Consider the following 19,327-nt stretch of genomic DNA (forward strand, 5'->3'; position numbering starts at 1 on the left):
CTCGGGCGTGTACAGTCGCTCACGGCGTCGTAGAACGCCTGGGGCCCGCCGCCCGCGGCCTCGCGGAAGCACCGGAGCACGGCCTCGGGCAGCCGGTCGTCCTCGAGGGACGTCTCGTCGAAGCCCCCGGCGCCCGCGTCGTCCTGCTTCGCGCGCATGGCCGCGACGGCGGACCCGACGGGCGCCGCGGGCTGCTTCGTGGACCGCAGGTCCTCCGCGAAGGGGTCGTAGCGCAAATCCGCGGAGAAGGCCATGGAGCAGCCGAAGAGGGGGCGGTCGCCGTCGTCGTCGTCGTCGGCCTGCGCCGGCTCCTGGGACGCCGCACCGGACGACGTCGCGCTCATCATCGAACTAAGGTCGCCCATCTTCCTCGCGGTCGCCGCGGCCTCGGCCTCGAGCTTCGCGGCCTCCTCCTCGGCCTGCTTCGCCGCGGCGACGGTCGCGCGCCGCTGGGCGACCTTGCCCAACAACTTGTCCTTGAAGGCGATCGACGCGCGCTTCTGCTTGGCGACGCGGAACAGGCCCGCGTTCGTCGGCCGCACCTTGAGCGTGTTCGTGATCATCGTGGACCGCTCGTTCTCCTCCTTCATGCGGCCCTCGGCGTCGAGGCGCTCGCGCAGCGCCTCCTCCTTGGCCTTGCGCTTGCGCTCCTCCTCGGCCTCGACGGCGAGGCGCTGGCGCTCGTACTCCTCCTCGGCCTGCATCTGGTAGCACTCCTCGTATTCCCGTTCGCGCTCCGCGCGCTCGAACTCCTCGCGCTCGCGCTCCTGCTTCTCGCGCTCCAGCGCCTCCTGGGCCGCGCGGGCCTTCTCGCGCTCCTCCTCCCGCAGGAACTCGCCCTCCTCCTCCGCCTCCTCCATCAACCGGTTCTCCTCGGCCTCGCGCGCGATCTCCGCGTCCTTGATGTCCTGGAGCCGCTTCCGCTCGGCCGCCGCGCGCTCCTCGCGGAGCTGCTCGCGCATCATGTGGCCCAGCCGCTCCTCCTGGTACATGGCCTGGCGCTCGCCCTCCTGGCGCTTCCGCGCCTCGCGCTCCGCCTGCTTCCGGGCCTCCTTCTCCGCGGCCGCGACCTCCTTGAGGCGCTTCTTCTCCGCGTCGGCGGCGGCGCGCTCCTCCTCGGCCTGGCGCCGCTTCGCCTCGGCCTTCTCGCGCGCCTCGGCCTGCTTCGCGGCCTCGAGGTCCTTGAGCCGCCGCTCCTGCTCGGCCTTGAGCCGCGCGGCCTCCTCCTCCTCGGCCTTCTTCTTCGCCGCGGCCTCGTCCATGGCCGCCTTCTCCTCGGCGCGCTTCTTGGCTTCCTCCGCGGCCTTGGCCTGGGCCTCTTCTTCCTGGCGCCGCCGTTCCAGCTCCTCCTCGTGGCGCCGCATGGCCTCCTCCTGGCGCCGCTTGGCTTCCTCCTCGAGGAGGCGCCGCTGCTCCGCGGCCTTGTCGACCTTCTTCGGCTTCTCCTTGGGCGCGACGGCCTTGGAGTGGGTCTTCGCGAGGCGCTTCGCGTCGGCCTCGTCCTGCGCCGCGTCGATGTCGCGCTGGAGCTGCTCGGCCTCGTCGAGGCTCAGGTAGCGCACGGGGCTGAACGCGCGGCCGAAGGAGTCGTACTGGCCCGTCATGGACTGGACGCGGAGCACGTCGAGCGACGTCTTGAGGAGCGGGCTCGCGCCGCGCGCGAGCGCGCGCGCGGCCGCGGCGCGCGCGTCGGCCTTGGTCGCGCGCGTCTGCTTCGTGACCTGGGGCGCGAAGAAGGGGTCGCCCTGGTAGGCGAAGGTGCCCCGCACCTGGGGCGGCCGCGGCGGCTTGCCGGGGCCCGACGCCGCGAGGCGCGTGAGGATCGTGCCGCCCTTTTTGGCTGGGAGCGCCGCGTCCGCGTACGTGAGCGCCAGCGTCGCGTGCGACGCCGCGGCGCGCGCGTGCGTGAGGGCCTCGGCGGCGTGGTGCCGCGCGAGGCCGTCGAGCATGAGCTGCGCCGCGGCCTGGGCGCCCGCGGCCGTGAAGCTGCGGGGCAGCGTCTGGATCGTCGAGTGGACGTCGACGGACTCGTCCCTAAAGTCGTCGCGGGACGCGGACGACTGGAGCGACCGCGAGAAGGACGCCGCGGGCCGGAAGGCCTCCGGCGGCTCCGGGGCGACGTCGACGTGGCTCGACACGTCGTCCTGGACGAGCGCGACGCCGGACGCGCGCGTCGACGTCGACTTCTCGCGGAGCGACGCGCGCCGCTCCTCGCTGATGGACCGGTCCGGCCGGTCCTCGCGCTCGTCGTGGGCCGTCGCCGCGCGGCTCGCGCCCTCCGTGTCCCCGAAGACGTCGCGCTCGCGGTCGCGCGCCGCGTCCGGCGGCCGCGCGATCGTGAGCGTGCCCGGGTGCAGGTCCGGCACGCGGTCGAGGTCGCCCATGTCGAGCTGGCCCGGGAAGGCGAGGGCCAACAAGCTCGGCTTGACCTCCACGGGCTCGAGCACGGGCCGCCCGGGCCCCGGCGCGTCCTCGCGCTTGTCCTTCTCCTCGACCTTGGGCAGCTCCTTCCGGTCGACGTGCATGACGAACGCGCGGAGCGCGGCGCCCACCTCGTCGTCGATGCCGATGAGCTGGTCGATGGCGATGGCGTAGAGCTCCTCTAAGAGGGGCAGCCGCCGGTGGAGCGTCGCCTCGGTCCAGAGCATGGCCCAGAAGTCGATGTAGGCCACCTGCTGGTCGTACATGTCGCGGTAGAACACGAGGAGATGCTGGAGCCCCCGCTCGTTCTCCGCCAGGAGGGACTCGTCCCGGGGCAGCTCCGACGGCGGCGTCCAGGGCCCCCAGCCGCCGTCGTCGCCGCCCTTGGCCTTGAGGCCCACGCGCATCGCGCGGCAGAACGCCGCGCCGGAGATCGCGCCTGGGCAGCACGAGGGTGATTCAACGTCGCTTCAACGTGAGTGTTCCGCGCGCCCGCGTTCCGGAAAAAGCATCCACGCTTCGAGACCGTTCCAAGAGATGATCGCTCGTCCAAAGATCACCCGAAACGAGTGGAAAACGGCCGAGATATGAGGCTTTGAAGTTGGGAATGTCGCTCTCCTGTCCTGCCCTGGATCGCGCCCGACCGCGCGGGGTCCGCGGCCACGAAGCGGAGCAGCAGCCGCTTCAGCTCCTTCAGGCTCTCGGGCCAGGCCGCGTCCTTGTCGCCGCGGCTGCCCCGCTTCGACGGCTTGCCCTTGCCGCTGCCCGCGGTCGAGAGCACGCGGTCGGGCCGCTCCAAAGCGAAGAGCTTCGCCTGCGCGGCGCGCGTGACCTCGTCCGCGGCGACGACGCGCGTCGTCAGCAGTTCCGCGAAGGCCTCGGCGTCGACGTGCTCGTCCCAGTGGCCCAGGGGCGACTCGTCGAGGCCCGGCACGTTCGCCAGCGCCTCGACGACCGTGCTCGCGACGCTCGGCGACGGCGCGAGCTGGCGCACGCACGACGCCGCGGCGCGCCGCGACACGGAGAGGTGCCGCAGCGCGTCGCCGCTCACGGTGGCGCGGCCCGTCGCCGTCGTGCGGAAGTGGGCGCCGCCGCCGAAGAGCGACCCCTCGGCGCCGACCGTCGACCGGAGGCCCCGGCCGCCGCCCGCGTCCATGGGCGCGTCGCGGAAGAGGCACCCCCGGTCCCGGAGCCAGGCGAGCGTGTCGACGTAGGTCCGCGCCGAGTTGATGGGCAGGGCCCGCCAGTCGGCCCGGGGCGCGCTCTGGTGGCTGTCGTTGTCGCCGAGCGACGCGCGCCCGTCCTCGAACATCTCCACGAGCGCGGGCTTGACGTCGATGAAGCGGCTCAACGCGCCCAGGACCGGCGCCTCCGTGCCGTGGGCGAACAAAGCGTCGAGCAGCGCGACGATGTGGGCCTCCGCGATCTGCCGCGGGCCGAAGCGCTGGCGGAAGAGCAGGTACGTCGCCTCGGCCAGGCCCCGCGGGGGCCGCTTCGTCGCCGCGGCCGACGCGAGCTCCTCGGCGTAGCCCTCGAAGACTCGTCTTGCCTCGCGCACGGCCGTGCGGCCGTTCATGACCGGCGGCTGGGGCGCGTCGCCGTCCTGCTCGAAGCCCGAGCCGCTCGGGTTCGGGTTGCCCGTCGCGAGGCAGTCGCGCGCCGTCTGCATGAGGGGGTCGACGAAGAGGTGCTCGAAGGGCTCGGGCACGTTCTGCGGGAGCCTCGGCATGCGCCGCGCGGCCGGGAACGCGTCGTCGCGCGACCCGCGCGACGACCGGCCGTTCGGCGACTGCGGCGTGCCTAGCCGCGCCCGCGCGTCGCCCATCGGCGGCGGCGTCTCCATGCGGTAGTTGTCCCGCGACGTCAGCAGGCGCGCGCGCCGCGCCTCCGCGCAGTTGGGCCCCTCGAGCGGCGCGACGGACGCCGCGAGGTCCACCCGGACGAGCGCGGGCTCGCCGACCTGGGCAGCAAAAGGGTGATTCAACGTCGCTTCAACGTGAGTGTTCCGCGCGCGCGCGTTCCGGAACAAGCATCCACGCTTCGAGACCGTTCCGAGAGATGATCGCTCGTCCAGAAATCAGCCGAAACGAGTGGAAAACGGCCGAGAAAGGAGCCTTTGAAGTTGGGAATTTCGCTCTCTTTTGCTGCCCTGTCGCCGACGTCGCCGTAGACGAGGCGCTTCCGCTCCCGCGACATGAGGCGGTAGGCCTTGGCCGGGCCGTCGCGGCTCGGCTCGCGCCGCACCCAGCCGCCGCCGCCGCGGCTCAGCGTCCGCGACACGTTCAGGCCGCCCTCGCGCGGCGGCGCGGCGCCGACGACGCCGCAGAGCTTCTCCGCGACGAGGCAGAGCTCGTCGAAGGTCACCTTCGCGCCCCGGCGCTTGTAGTTCTTGCGCCGCTCGAGGCGGATCTCGCGCAGGTTCCGGAGCTCGTCGATGGACACGACGTCGAAGTCGTCGTCGTCCTCCTCGTCGCCCATGGACGCGGCGGCCTCCTCGTCGGCCTCCCGGAAGATCGTGGTCTTCAGGCACGCCTCGAGGACGTGCGCGTCCGTGATCGGGAGGCCGTCGGGCCCCTTCCACCAGTTCTTGAGCACCATGGGCAGCGCGGCGCCGGGCAGGAAGCCCTTGCCGAGGTCGCGCTGCTTGAACGCGACGACGAGGTCCGGGTAGGCCGCGAGCTGCGTCGACGTGGGGAGCGCCTCGAGCTCCGGCGCGGGCGGCGCGGGCCCGCTCTGGGTGATGAGGGCCTCCGCGGCCAGCTGCGCGTCGTCGGACGCGTCGGCCTTGCTTCCGGCCGCGGCCGCGACGTCCTCGTCGGCCGTCGCCGGCCGCGAGCCCATGGCCGGCAGGTTCTCGCGGCGCTCGCGCGACGCCGGCAGCGCCGGCGCGAAGGCCGCGGTCTGCTCGAGGAGCTTCGCGGAGATGTCCTGGATCGTGTCGGGCGCTTCCGCGAAGAGGTACTCGCCCGGGCCGGGCCTGGGCAGCACAAGAGAGATTCAACGTCGCTTCAACGTGAGTGTTCCGCGCGCGCGCGTTCCGGAAAAAGCATCAATGCTTCGAGACCGTGCCGAGAGATGATCGCTCGTCCAAAAATCAGCCAAAGCGAGTGGAACACGGCCGAGATAGGAGCCTTTGAAGTTGGGAATGTCGCTCTCTTGTGCTGCCCCGGGCCGGGCTTCTCCGTCGCGAGGCTCGAGCCGCCCGTCGCCGACGACTCGTCGGCCGTCGTCGGCTGGCGGTCGAAGGCGAGATTCCAGACGCCCTGGCTCAGCGAGTCGCGGCGCGGCGGCGCGGAGCCGGGCGTGACGACGGATTCGCGCCGCGACCGCTCGACCTCGCGCTCCGTGCGCCAGGGCGACTGGACGCGGCTGTGGTCGCCGGACGCGTAGGGGTCCGGCGACGCGAGCCAGGACGACGCCGACGGCGTCCGACCGCGCGGCGGCGGCGGCGGCTGCGGCGTCCGCGCGCGCAGGTTCCCGCCCAGGAACGAGCTCCGCGCGATCTCCGACTGGCGCGGCAGCGCGCCCGACGACACGAGGTCGCCCAGCGCCGCCGCGGACGCGAAGGCCTGGGCCGCCGACGGCGCCTGGAGGGACACGGTCGCGAAGGACAGCGACGCGGAGTGGTCGTCGACGGACGCGGCCGAGCCCGCGGAGCCCGCGACGCCCGCGACGCCGGCCGCCGGCGGCCGCGGGTCGGCCGCGAGCTGGGGCGTCGACGCCGCCGTGCCGCTGATCGTCGACGACTGGGCCAAAGACACGCGCGACACGCGGTGGCTCCGCTCGTTGAGCAGCGACGGGCCCTCGACTGCGGCCGCGTCGCCGCGGAGCGACACGCGCGACACGTGCGCGCCGTCGGCGACGATGGCGTCCAGGGCGCCGCGCCGGCGCACGAGCACGGCGCTGTAGATCGGGTGGCCCAGCGCGACGCACTTCAGCAGCTCGAGGCCCGCGTCGTCCGCGGGCCGCGCGCGCCAGAGCGCGACGGACCGGTCGAGCGACGCGCTCAGCAGCACGCCCTGGCCCGGGAAGGCGTCCAGCGCCGTGACCTCGTGGAGGTGGCCGCTGCGGTGCACGGACCGCTCGACCTCGCGGCTCGGCTCCGCCTCGCCGGCCGCGTCGCGCGCGTCGAGCGGCCACGCCTCCAGCAAGCCGCTCGAGAAGCCCGCGACGACGAGGGCCGCGCCGCCGCGGTGCTCGTCCACGACGTCGCCCGGCGGCGGCGTCGCGACGGCGAGCGCCGTCACGGCGCCGCCGACGATGAAGTAGCCCACGGTGACCAGCCCCCGCCCGCCGTGGACGAGGCGCCACAGCTTCACGACGCCGTCGGCCGCCGCCGACGCGACCAGCGCGCCGAGGCGCCGCCCCAGCGGCTTCAGCGCCGTCTTCTCCGCCGGGTGCGCCGCGACGGCCGACAACGCGCCGGCCGCGAGCGCGACGACGGCGCCCGTGTGCGCGTCCGTCGACCACAGGCACTTGGCGCCCCCCCGGTGCGGCGGCCGCAGCGTCCACAACCTCAGGCCGCCCTCGGCGTCGCCGACGCAGACGAGGGTCTCGGGCCGCGGCAGCGCGCAGAGGCACGTCACGGGCGCGCCGCCGCCGCCCGGGGCCGCGCCCGGGGGCCCGTCCGCGGCGCCGACGCCGCGCCGCGGCGGGCCGAGCGCGACGACCGTGGACCCGCCGAGCGCGGGCGTCGCCGCGCGCCGCTTCGCGCGCGCCGCGTCCGCCGCGCGGCAGCCCAGCTCCAGCAGCGCGGCCTTCCAGTCGGGCGCGACGACCTCCAGGACGCCGTCGGACCGGCCGACGACCACCGACGCGGACGCGGGCATCCACCCGAGCGCGACGCGCTCCGTCGCCGTCGCGTGGCGCCCGAGGCCCACGAGCGGCGCGCGCCCCCGCGCGATGCGCTTCGCCGGCGGCCGCCGGTCGCCCGACTTGAGGGTCGACGCGGCGACGGTCGCGACGGGCAAGGGGGGTTCGGGGGGCGGGCTCCGGTGGAAGACGCCCGCGCCGGATACCGCGAGCGCCTCGACGTGGCCCCCGTCCGTCAGGGCGAGCACGCAGTGCTCGCTCGGGTCACCGAGCGCCGCCGCCTCGCCGGCCTTCTCCTCCCAGTCCACGAGCGCGCCGCGCCGCAGCTGGAGCAGGCGGTCCGCGCACGTCGCGACGCGCCACTCCGGGGCCAGGATCTCGTAGAGCGTCACGAGGCCGCCGGACGTCGCGGCGAGGAGGAGCCGCCGCGCGATGGACTCGGCGCCCATGCCGAGCTCGAGGAGCTCGAGGCGCATGGGCGTGGCCTTGATCGTCGCCTGGACCTGTGCCGAAACCAACCACTGGTTTGGGTGGTCCTGACCAAACTTGAGAATTCTCTAGCTCGGTCAAATCAAAGTCGATTCGGCTGATTTTTGGACGGATCGATCGCTCTCGTCGAGTTCTCGAAGCCCAGCCGAAGAGCTTGTGTCAAAACATTCGAATACGCTCACATTGAAGTCGGGTTGAAGATTTGGTTTCGGCACAGGCCTGGACCCACGACGTGTACGCGTCGCCCTCGGCGGGCTCGAACTCCTCGGCGACGCCGTGCGCGCTGAGCTCGCGGACCTTGAGCCGGTCGCTCCGGCTCCCGGCGCTCGCGACGTCCCCCCGCGACCCCGCGTCGCCGGACGCCTGCGACCGCTCCTCGGCCTCGGCCTCGTCGTCGTCGTCGTCGTCGTCGTCGCCGCCGACGAGCCAGTGGCGCACGCGCCGCGCGGACCCGCCGCAGGTGAAGAGCTCCATGGGGCCGCCGTCGTCGCCCAAGGATCGCACGGCGCGGATCTCGAAGACGCCGCCCGACTCGTCCGGGAGGCTCACGCCGTCGTCGTCGTCGTCGTCGTCGTCGCCGGAGCCCGCGGCCGACTGCGACCTGTCCTCCTTGTCCTTCTGCTTGTCGTCGTCGTCGTCGTCCTCCTCCAACTCGCTCTCCTCGTCGCTGCTCTCCTCGTCGCTGCTCGAGTCGTCGTCGTCGGACTCGGGCTCGAGCACGTGCGCGTCGATCGTGCAGCACAGCTCGGGCGCGGACCCCGCGGCCGCGGACCCGAAACCGTCGAAGAGCTGGATGCCCCAGATCGCGACGACGCCGTCGTCGAAGCCCACGGCGATGCGCCCCGCGTCCAGCGTCTGGAGGCACGTGATGCTCGGCGCCTCGTCGTCGTCGTCGCCGTCGTCCGCGGGCGGCGTCGCCTCCCAGCAGAGCACGAGCCGCGGCGCGACGCCGCCCGGCGGCGGCGAAATCTCCGGCGAGCCCGGCCGCGAGGCGACGGTCAGCGCCGTCGAGTCCGAGGGCGACGGGAAGAGGCGCCAGACCCAGACCGTGCCGTCGATGGCGCCGATCAGGAGGCCGCCGTCGCCGGACGACACGTGCAGCGTCGAGATCGCGCCGCGCGGCTGGTGCTCGTTGAGCGACGCGACGGGCGACACGATGAGCGCGAGGTCGTCCTTCGGCGGCTCCGCCTCGCCGCGGCGGCTCCCGCCGCCCGGCGAGCTCGGCGCCGCCGACAGCTGCCAGAGCCGCAGCTGGCCCTCGGAGCCGGACGTCACCAGGACTCCCGAAGACGGGTGGAGCACCGCGGCCGCGACCGCGCCGTCGTGGGGCCGCCAGCGCAAGAGCGGCGCGAGGGACGCGTGCAAAATCTGCACGGCGCAGGCGTCCGGGTGGTCCGCGGGCTGGTCGTCGTAGACGACGATGTAGACGTCGTGGATCGCGTGGTGCAGCAGGATCATCGGCGACGGGCTCTCGGGGTCGAGCCAGAGCACGCTCAGCTCCTTGCGCGTGCTGAAGAGCCGCAGCGCCTGCTCGTCGGCCGTCAGCAGGTGCTGCCGCGACGCGTTGTAGGCCATGGTCAGGATGGGCAGCACGCTGCCGCGCAGCTGGTGCCGCCGCAGCAGCGTCTCGTGCGCGAGCTGGAGGGGCGCCATGGTGTTTTTGCGTCTGGGGCTGCCCGGATGCGAGGGGCGGCGTCGCACCGCGGTCCGCGCCGCGCCGCGACGCGCGACGGTCGCGCTGCGCCGCGCCCCGGGCCGGCGCGAGGCGCCGCACCTTCACAGCCGATCGACAACGCCCTCGAGATGTTGAGGTAAACACCGGCCCGAAGCGCGGACATTAACATCGTGTTGACGATAGGCTTTGAAGAAGCTGTCGATGAGCTGTCCGCCGATCTAGACGTCAAACCAGCGCAGCCAACGCGTCCGCGGTCGAGCGAGCTCGGCAGCGCGTCCAGCGCGTCCGCGGTCGACCTAGCCACGCAGCACATCCCAGCACATCCGCGACCATGCGGTTCGCACCGCTGCTCCTCGCCTTTGGCGTCGCCGGCGCCATGGAGCGCCTCCGGCAGCCGTTCGGCGCCCTGCGCGACCGGTTCGACGCGACGCAGCCGCCCGACTGGCTCGCCGCCCTGCGGCCGAAGCCCCTGCGGCCGAGCTTCATCGACGACGAGTGGTCGGACCGGCGCGGCGCCTGCGCGATCCGCTTCGCGCACGCGGAGCGCGCGCCGCAGCTCGTCATCCGCCTCGAGGGCGTCGGGAGCCGCGACGTCGCGACGCGCGCCATCGACGAGCTGAGCGCGGCCTTCGTGCGGTCGGGCGCGCGGAACCAGTCCGTGACGACCTTCGTCGACATGACGCACGCCAAGTCGTGTTCGCGCGGCGGCCTCCGCCGGTGCCTCCGCTTCGCGAACGAGCACGGCGCCGCGCTCGACAAGGTCGCTGTCGTCGCGAGCGGCTTCTCGCTCCACTACGTCCGCCTCGTCGTCCGCGTCGCGCGCTTCCGCAACATCCGCGTCTTCGGCTCCAGCGACGACGCCGAGGAGTGGCTCCTCGCGGACGCGCGGCGAGCGACCTAAATTCCGCCGAGAAGAAACGTGTTAGAGCTGGACCGCGAGGATGACGAAGGGCGGGAAGCTCGTCGCCGCGGGCGCGAGCGCCGTCGCCGGGTCGAGGTAGGCGCGCTCCGTGAGGACCGCGTAGGCGCCGTCGACGGGCGCGTCGGGCGCCGCGCAGGGCCAGGGCCGGCCCGTCGCGTCCTCGAGGCCCGCCGGGCAGCCGTGCGTCGCGACCGTGGCGATGGCCACCGTGTTCTGCACCGGCGCGCCGACGTGGGGCTGGGGCAGGCCCGGCGCGCGCCACCAGACCGTCGTGGCCTTGTTCTCGTAGTAGTCCTTCGACGGCTTCCCGGGCGGGATCTGCGAGAACATGAGGCTGTGGAGCGTCGCGGCGCCGACGGGCACGACGTCGAGGGCCACGGCGACGAAGAGGCGGCCCGGCGCGCCGACGAAGGGCGCCCAGGCGCGCCGGCGGCGGCCCGCGTCCGGGTCCAAACCGTCGCCGACGCCGCCGGGCGGGACCATGGCCGTGATCGTGCTGTCGGAGCTCGTCATCGCGCAAGCGCTCGGCAGCAGGGGCACGTCCGGCGGCGCGAAGGCCGCGTAGGGGCGGTAGGTCGCCGCCTCCGTCGCGCAGCGCCGGTTGCTGTACTCGTAGCGCGTCCCCGCCCACCGCGCGAGCACCGTCGCGTTGCGGGCCTCGAAGAAGCGCGCGACGGCGTCCGCGGCGGAGGCCACGGCGGTCTCCAGCAGCGGGTAGCCCGGCGGCGGCGACCGGTGCGTCGGCGGCTGCGCGTCGGCGACGGCGTCGAAGGGCGACGACGCGGCGACGTCGTCGGGCGAAGCGACCAGGAACGCGCGCTGGTGCGCGGCCAGGTACGTCGACAAGGCGTCGCCTCCCGCGTCGTCGCTCGCCGTCGACACGCGGAAGAGCACGCGGAGCCAGTCCGCGGAGAGGAGGCCGCGGAGCGCCGCGCCGGGCGCGCGCCACGCGACCGCGTCCGCCGGCAATGCGGCGGTCGCTCGCACCTGGATCTCGAAGCCGAGCGCGCCCGCGGCGTCCGTCACCGCCGCGGCGACGCGCGCCGCCGCCGCCGCGTCCGGCGACGCCACGTAGAGGAACGTCGCGTTCCAGGGTTTGATTTCGTTCTGTTTTTCGAGCTCGAGGTGGTTGAGCGACGGCCCGAGTTGCGCGCCCGGCGCGGACCGCGTCGACGGCTGGACCCAGACGTAGGGCGCGACGGACGCGTAGCTCACGCCGCCGCCCGGCGGCGTGCAGCCCAGCAGGAAGACGACGTCGCCGCGGCCCATGACGAAGAGGCCCCGCAATAAACGCGCGCCGACGCGCGGCAGGCGCCCGAACCACGCGGGCACGTTGCGCCGGAAGTGCTGCAGCGCGCCGTAGTTCGTCGCGTGCTGGCCCGAGCTGATGGCGCCGCGCTGCGCGAACTGCAGGCGGCCCTCGTCGGCGCGCCAGCCCAGGGCTTCGATGGCTCGCTCCGCCGCGAGGGACCGCTGGGCGAGCGTGCTCGTGCCGCAGGCGAAGTCGGCCGGAGGCCGGTGGCTCGAGACATCCGGCTCGAGGAGGAGCGGTGCCAAGAGCGCTACTGCGGCTGCTGCGACGGCGACTGCGCGTAGCATTGTTGTGCGATGCCGCACTGATGCCCCAGCCAATCCGCTCGCAGCTCAGTTCAGCGATTTGTGGCAATGATGCGAAGCACTGGAAAACATATCAGCCCGCTCCCAGCAAAAACTGGTTGGCAATCGCGGCGCCTGGCCACGCTTGCTCGGTTGTTGGACACCGCCCGTGGCTGCGGGGCCGGTCGCCCGCGCCGCGGACATGGTTGCGAGTTCGTCGAACGACGAGCAGGCGCTCAAGTTCTACACGGCATGTTTCGATGGTAATTTGGAGGAGGTGCAGCGCATCGTCAAGGAGACGCCGAACCTGGACCTGAATCGCGTCATCCACGGCGGGACGGCGTTCGCCGCCGCCGTGCAGAACTCGCATCTCGATGTCCCCCGCCCGCGTCCGCCCGTTTTTCTTTTTCCACAAATATTTTCCGCGGCGCCGCAGGTCGTCAAGTACCTGGCGTCGCTCGGCGCGGACATGGAGATCCCGATCCACGACGGCGCGACGCCGATCTTCATCGCCTGCTACCGGGGGAACATGGACATCGTGCGCTTCCTCTGCTCGCAGATGGTGAACCTGGAGCGGCCGAACGCGAACGGCAACACGCCGTTCGCGATCGCCGCGCAGCATCGACGGCTCGACATCGCGGAGGCGCTGCTCCAGCACGGCGTCAACATCGCGCCCGTGAACAAGAAGGGCTCGACGCCCTTCTTCTTCGCCTGCCAGGAGGGGAACCTCGACGTCGTCAAGTTCCTGGTCCGCAACGGCGCGGAGACGAACACGGGCAAGAACGGCATCTCGCCCTTCCACATGGCCTGCTACCGGGGCCACCTGGACGTCGTGACCTACCTCGTCGTCGAGGTCGAACTCGACTCGCGCGCCGTGGACGGCAGCGGCCGCACGCCCCTCGAGGTCGCGCGCCGCGCGGGCAAAGAAGACGTCATCAACTTCCTCGAGCAGATCGACGCCGAAAAGGACAAGGGCGTCGACCCCCTCCCCCTCTGCGCGGGGCCCAACGGCTCCTGCAGCGAGACGGGCTGCGCCATCTCCTAGGCGCCACCGCCGGCGCGCGGCCGCCGCGCCGCGCCCCGGGATCGTCCGCTCAAACCAGCTGCCCATCGCGCGGCGCGTCCGGGGGCGCGCTTAAACCGCCCTTTTTCCTCAACCCTTCTTTGACGACTGCGCTTTCTTCTTATTCGACGTCCGCTTCGCTTCGTTTGTGACAGGTTTTTTTCAGCTGTCGGAGTCTATGTTTACCTTCAATTACCACAAAATTGAATTGGGCGAGGCGAATGGCATCTCCAAAAGAGGCCATGGTTTCGTCGTGGGCCGACACCCTCGCGGCTCGCTTCGCGTCGCTGCGCGGGCCGGACCCGGCCTACGCGCCCGGCGCGCACTACATGGAGCGCTACGACATGGCGTCCTTCGGCGGGCGCCTCCTCTTTTTCCTCGACATCACGTCCCCCGACCACCTCTTCTTCGGCGCGGCGGACCTCGACGACGCGCGCGCGACGCTGCGCGAGGGCGCGCCGAAGCACGGCGACGCCGACCTCTGGCGCGCGGCGCGCGCGCTGCACGCGAAGACGACGGCCGACGGCGCGCCGATCCCCGAGCCGTGCCGCGTCGGCGGCTGGGCGTGCTTCGGGTCCGTGCCCGTGTCGGCGCTGATCCTCACGGCCAAGTACGCGCCGACGTCGCTGCCCCTCTTCGCCGCGGGCCACTGGCTGAACCAGAGCCACCTCGCGAGCGTCTCGTACTTTAACCGGCCGCCGGGCAAGCCCGCGCCGCTCTGGCGCCTGGGGACCGCGTACTGCGCGGCCATCGGCAGCGCCATCGGCGTCTTCCTGGCGTGGAAGCGCGTCGTCGTGCGCTTCCCCGCGCTGGCGGGCCTGGGCATCTTCGCGCCGTACCCCGCGGCCGCGGGCGCGAACATGGTCAACACCGTCGTCATGCGGTTCCAGGAGCTCGAGGACGGCGTCGAGGTCTTCGACGACCGGGGGACCGTCGTCGGCGTGTCCCACGTCGCGGCCCGGAGCGCCGTCTTCGACACGTGCGTGACGCGGCTCGCGCTGCCCGCGGGCAACTTCATCCTCACGCCGCTCGCGTACCTCGCGCTCGAGCGGGGCACGCCGCTCGGCCGCGCCGTGGCGCGGCGGCCCTGGCTCGCGCTGCCGACACAGCTCGCGACGACCGTGGCCTGCTTCGCGCTCTGCGTCCCGGGGTCCCTCGCGCTCTACCCGCCCGTCGTCGCCGTGCCCGCCGCGGACCTCGAGCCCCACATCGCATCGAACTTCCCGGACGGGACGATTCTGCGGTATAACAAGGGGATGTGATGCTCTCGGGGTTTTTACGATCCGACGCGGTCGCGGCCGTACTCGTAGACCGCGCGGACGAACGCCGCCATGCCGGCGACGGCCTTGGAGATTTTGCGCGTCCGGTCGTCGGAGAACTCGCCGACGAGCGGCCGCAGCGTCCTCACCATCGTCGCGTCGATGGTGGACGGATCGAACTCCTTGAGCATCCGGAGGAAATGCTGGTGCCCGAGCATCTTCTTCGCGGCGCGCCACGAGTCCGCGTCGCGCTCGCGGAAGACGATGAGCACCGCCCGTAGCACGTCCTTGACGAGCTGCGGCGGCGCGGCGAAGGATTTTAGTTCGGTGCAGTCTCCTTTTTTTACTGTGTTTAGAATCTCGTAGGCGGACGACGACGCCGTCTCCCAGTCGTCGAGCTCCTTCTCGATAATGGCGCCCGTCTCCTCGCCCAGCGCCCGCAGCGCCTCTGCCGTCAGCGCCATGTGTAGCAGCCCGGTGTGTGGCGCTGCCTCGGTACTAGCCCAGTGTGTGGGCTGCCTCCAAAAACTAACGAAGCATTGCGTTTCGCAGAGCAAGAGGCACCATCGGCTCCTTTCCCCCACGCATCGAGCGCGCTAGACGCCGCCTGGGGCATCTCGGGGCAGCCCCGCGGCGCGCGCGCGCGGGCCCGCCGCCGCCCGCGCACCCACCGCCATGTCGGGCGAGGGCATCAAGATCTACCTGTCGGAGAACTACACGGACGACCTGACGGACAACAAGATCGCGCTGCCCTGCATGGGCGTCTGCAACTGCTGGCGCGACCGGGGCACGCAGAAGACGCAGTGCTGCAACTACAGCCCGCGCTGGCGGCCGCGCTACTGGCTCGCGACGCGCACGCCCCTGGGGCCGGAGCGCGAGGTGACGAGCCCGCGGAGCGAGCTGCCCGTGCTCACGGAGGCGGCGGCCGGCGGCGCGGCGCGGACGCAGACGGCGGGCGAGCGGCTGCGGGGCCCCGAGTCGCTGAGCCGCGAGAGCATGCGGTCCCTCGGCGGCGACGACCTGCGGCGGCTCCTCGCGCGCTACACGGACATGGCCGAGCGCGAGCGCATCGTCGGCGCGGAGCGGCCCGAGACGCTCGTGCGCCGCGCGACGCTGCTCAGCGCCGCGGGCGAGCACGAGCGCGCGCGGGCCGACGCGTCGCGGGCCTGCGAGCTCGCGCCGACGTCCGCCGTCGCCCACTACCGCCGCGGCGTCGCCGAGTTCGAGCTCGGCAACTTCGAGGCCGCCGTCGGCGCGTTCGTGCTCGGCCTCCGGTCGTCGCCGGCGTCGACGGACCTGCTCCGCGCGCGCGAGGCGGCCATGACGTCGCTCCGCGCGCGGCCCCTGCGCCTCCACGCGCTCTCGCGCACGGAGCGCCGCGCGGAGGCCGAGCGCGACGCGGACATCGAGGCGCACGCCGCCGCGGAGCGCGAGCGCCTCAAGCTCGTCAACTCGCGGCGCAAGGGCGTCTTCCTGACGCCGTCGGGCATGTAACGGGCGCGTTAGGAGGACCCCTTCGTGAAGATCTCCGCCGCCCCGTAGGCCGCGACGCCCTGGCAGAAGATGCCCGTCGTCGCGGCGAGGCAGAAGACGGACGCCGGGTGGTCGAAGGGGCAAAAAAGACTGGCGATCCACGCGAGCCAGTAGTGGTGGAACTCCCAGCTGTCGCCGTTCGCGACGAGGACCTACCAAGTGCGACGGGGTCGGATTTCTTCACATCTTCAGGCGAAATTCACGCGAAAAAACACTCCTGTCGCTCGACGCTGACGAGGACCCAGGAGTAGGCCACGTAGAGGACGACGAGCGCGATCCGCGGCGCGAGGTAGGGGACGACGCCGCCGTGCCGGCGCGCGAGCCAGATCTGGAACGCGAACGCCGCGAGCACGATGGCGCCGAGGATGACGAGCAGCGCCACGAAGGACGCGTCGTAGGACCCGTCTTCCGAGATCGACGTGCGCAGCGACGAGATGTCGGACACGATGGAGAACAGCACGCCGACGCCGAGCGCGACGCCGAGGAACGCCGCGCAGTTCGCCGGCTTCCCGAAGAGCCGCCCCGCGCGCCGGGGCGTCAACGCGTGGGCGAAGACCGCCGCGCCCGACGCGTACAGGCACAGGTGGTTCAGCGCCGTGAGGCTCCAGCGCGCGTTCTTCCAGCCCTTGTGCCCGTCGTAGGGCAGGCCGCACGCGACCGCGACGCGCTGGCACGCGAAGAGGAACGTGTTCGCCGCGAGCCAGACGCCGAGCCGGCCGATCATCTTGTTCGCCTCCATGGCGTCGTGCTTCTCCGCGTCGGCGACCCAGCACAGGCCGAAGCAGCGGCAGAGAGCGCCGCAGGAGAAGGAGCACAGCTCGTCCTCGCGCTCGTCGGTCGCCGAGTTGTCCGTGAACGCGCTCCGCGCATCCTCGAGCAGCGGGGTCTCGGTCGACAGCCGCGGGTTCAGCTCCGTCCGCCGCGCGGCCATGTGACCTGGAGGGGCTGCTTAGTCGCGTTCTTGAAGAGGAGTTTCCCCAAAAAAAAAAATCGCTGAGGCGAAAGCATGGCCGAGATGGCAGCCGCATCGGAGGCCGCCGCGCCCGCGGTGGACGACGACGACGCCTTGACCGTGGCGGACGACGAGCGCGCCGCGGAGAGGCGCGCCATCGACGCCTTCGCGGCCGTGCTGTCGTCCTGCGACGGCTTCGCCCTCGAGGGCCTCGACGACGACGGCCTGAAGCGCATGAAGCGCGGCAAGATGCTGCACGGCGTCATCGCGTTGAAATTCCCGGCGACGAAGCGCGAGGACCTGCGCACGATGGCGCGCGAGTGGGTGCGGGGCATGCTCGAGACGACGTACCCGCTCGAGAAGCGCGCGTCGCGATCGCGGTTCGCGGGGCCTGGCGACGGCGCGGTCGCGCGGGACCTCGCGGCCTGCTACGACGCCGCCGCGGCCTGGGCCGGGCGCCACCTCGTGCCCGCCCTCGGCGTCCCCACGGCGCCGGGGCCCGGCCCGCGCGGCGGCGAGCCCGCGGCCGCCGGCGGCGGCGCCGTCGACGAGCGCGAGGCGAAGAAGCTGCTGGAGGCCGCGCTCGCGGACGGCTCGGCGACCTTCGACGAGGTCGTCGGCGAGGCGCCGGCGCCCGAGTCCGGCGCGCTCACGGTGGACCTCTGGGAGAGCCTCAACTGGCGCCGCGGCGCTTTACGGTACTACGTCGCGACGGTAAGGTGCGGCCTCGGCCCCAAGGACGCGTCGCCGGCGCCCGAGGCGTTGGCCGCGCTCGCGCGGGACCTCGCGCCGGAGCTCGAGGCCGGCGTCGCGGCGCTCTGCGCCATGCTCGACGCGCGCGGCGGCGACGCGTTCGCCGGGTCCGTGCCGAAGGCGCGCGCGCGGAGCGCCGTCGACTTCGGCGTCTACGGCACGACGCACCTCCTGGGCCTCGCCTACGCCGGCGAGCTCTGCTACGTGCGGTCCCTCGCCGGCGGCGAGGGCGCGGCCGCGTGGCGCGACCGCGCGCTCAAGCTCGTCCACCGCTACGTCTTCGTCGTCGAGGTCCTCATGGAGGGCTGCGGCTGGTCCGTGGACCGGCCCAAGGAGCTCATCGGCCTCCTCGGCGGCGAGGAAGCCCTCGACGCCGTGCTCCGACACGAGTGGGCCGACGCGCCGGCGAAGGTCGCGCCGGAGCTCCGGCGCCTCGCGCTCCGCGCGGCGCCCGGCGAGCCCGGCGCCGACGCCGCGCCGCCGGAGCCCAAGAAGAAGGGCAAGAAGGGCAAGAAGGGGCGGGGGTAAACCGGGCGTATTTTTTACCGTCGCGAGGGCAAGCAGGGCGAGCACTGCTGAGGGGCGGGGGCTACTAGAAGAGGTGTTTTTTAAGAACGCCGTGGCGGCTTCACCGTCGCTTCAAATCGACTCAAATTATTTCGCGATGGCAGCCCTGTCAGTGCGCGCGTGGTGGCTTTTGCTGGCGGTAGCCGTCGCGGACGGCAATAGCCAGCAACGGAAGCGGCTGCCGAAGAACGCGACGCGCGGCGGCCCGCGGCACGTGCTGCCCTTTTGCAGCGTGGGCCGCGGGCGGAGCAGCGCCATGGTGCGGTCGCTGCCGCGCCTGAGCCTCGACGCCGCCGGCAAGCCGACGCTCCGGGGCGCGACCTGCAAGGGGAACATGGGCACGTACCACCAGACGTGCTGCGCCGCGGACGCCGCGGGCTTCAACGGCACGCGCGCGGGCAAGCGCGGCGGCGACGTGCGCCTGAGCTACGGGCTCAACGGCACGGTCTGCATGCCGACGCTCGTCATCTTCGGCGCCCAGAAGTCCGGGTCCACGGCCCTCGCGGGCTACCTCGCGACCGGCCCCGACGTGCGCTTCGCCCGCCGCAAGGAGGTGCACTACTTCGACTCGCCGCAGCGGAACTGCCGGGGCACCGCGAGCTACCTCCGGGGCTTCGCGGGCGACGCCGCCTCGACGGTCCCGGACCGCGCGCCGGACTTCGTCACGGCGGAGGCGACGCCGTTCTACCTGGCGAGCCCCCACGCGGGCTACAACATGGCGAGGCAGCTGCCGTCGCGGAGCCGGCTCGTCGCGGTGCTCCGCGAGCCCGCCGCGCGCGCGTACAGCGAGTTCGAGATGGAGTACCGGCGCATCCAGCTCCAGCGCGGCTTTCTGATGGACGCCTACGCCCACACGACGGACATGCTCGTCTGCGTCGCCCAGGAGCTCCGCGGCCGGAGCCAGGGCAGGACAAGAGAGCGAAATTCCCAACTTCAAAGGCTCATATCTCGGCCGTTTTCCACTCGTTTCGGCTGATTTTTGGACGAGCGATCATCTATCGGAACGGCTTCGAAGCGTGGATGCTTTTCCGGAACGCGCGCGCGCGAAACACTCACGTTGAAGCGACGTTGAATCTCTCTTGTCCTGCCCAGGCCGGAGCCTCGGCGACTGCCTCGCGACGCGCAACGCGAGCGCGCTCCGCGCGGACGGCCGCTTCGGCATGCTTCGAATGAAGTTCCAGGCGGCCATGGCCGTCCGGCCCAACGAGACCCACGTCGCCTGCGTCGACGACGAGGCCTGGAACGGCGCGGGCGAGGGCCGCGCGTTCCGCGGGTGCCGGGAGGT

General features: G+C 72.5%; 3 protein-coding genes across 3 annotated transcripts in view; 1 reads left to right on the plus strand and 2 right to left on the minus strand.

Annotated features, from left to right (window-relative positions):
* AURANDRAFT_71325 (hypothetical protein) overlaps positions 1–11,918 on the minus strand; it is a gene marked incomplete at both ends in the record, with an annotated part of 13,062 nt that extends 1,144 nt beyond the window's left edge. The window contains 6 exons of the mRNA XM_009037590.1: positions 24–2,860; positions 2,989–4,381; positions 4,582–5,398; positions 5,635–7,736; positions 7,948–9,360; positions 10,332–11,918. Coding sequence (XP_009035838.1) covers positions 24–2,860; positions 2,989–4,381; positions 4,582–5,398; positions 5,635–7,736; positions 7,948–9,360; positions 10,332–11,918 — 10,149 coding nt within the window. The remainder of the gene's footprint in view (positions 1–23; positions 2,861–2,988; positions 4,382–4,581; positions 5,399–5,634; positions 7,737–7,947; positions 9,361–10,331) is intronic.
* A 1,362-nt stretch (positions 11,919–13,280) lies between these two features.
* AURANDRAFT_24771 (sideroflexin 5-like protein) lies at positions 13,281–14,240 on the plus strand (the record flags this gene model as incomplete). The annotated part of the gene is made up of 1 exon (XM_009037303.1): positions 13,308–14,240. The coding sequence occupies one exon, from the start codon at positions 13,308–13,310 to the stop codon at positions 14,238–14,240; it is 933 nt and encodes a 310-aa protein (XP_009035551.1).
* A 1,729-nt stretch (positions 14,241–15,969) lies between these two features.
* On the minus strand, positions 15,970–16,701 carry AURANDRAFT_63112 (hypothetical protein; the record flags this gene model as incomplete). The annotated part of the gene is made up of 1 exon (XM_009037589.1): positions 15,970–16,701. One exon carries the CDS (start codon positions 16,699–16,701, stop codon positions 15,970–15,972), a length of 732 nt encoding a protein of 243 aa, XP_009035837.1.
* Between the last annotated feature and the right edge of the window lie 2,626 nt (positions 16,702–19,327).

The sequence above is a fragment of the Aureococcus anophagefferens genome (assembly GCF_000186865.1).
Source record: "Aureococcus anophagefferens unplaced genomic scaffold AURANscaffold_6, whole genome shotgun sequence".
Classification (NCBI taxonomy): Eukaryota; class Pelagophyceae; order Pelagomonadales; family Pelagomonadaceae; genus Aureococcus; species Aureococcus anophagefferens.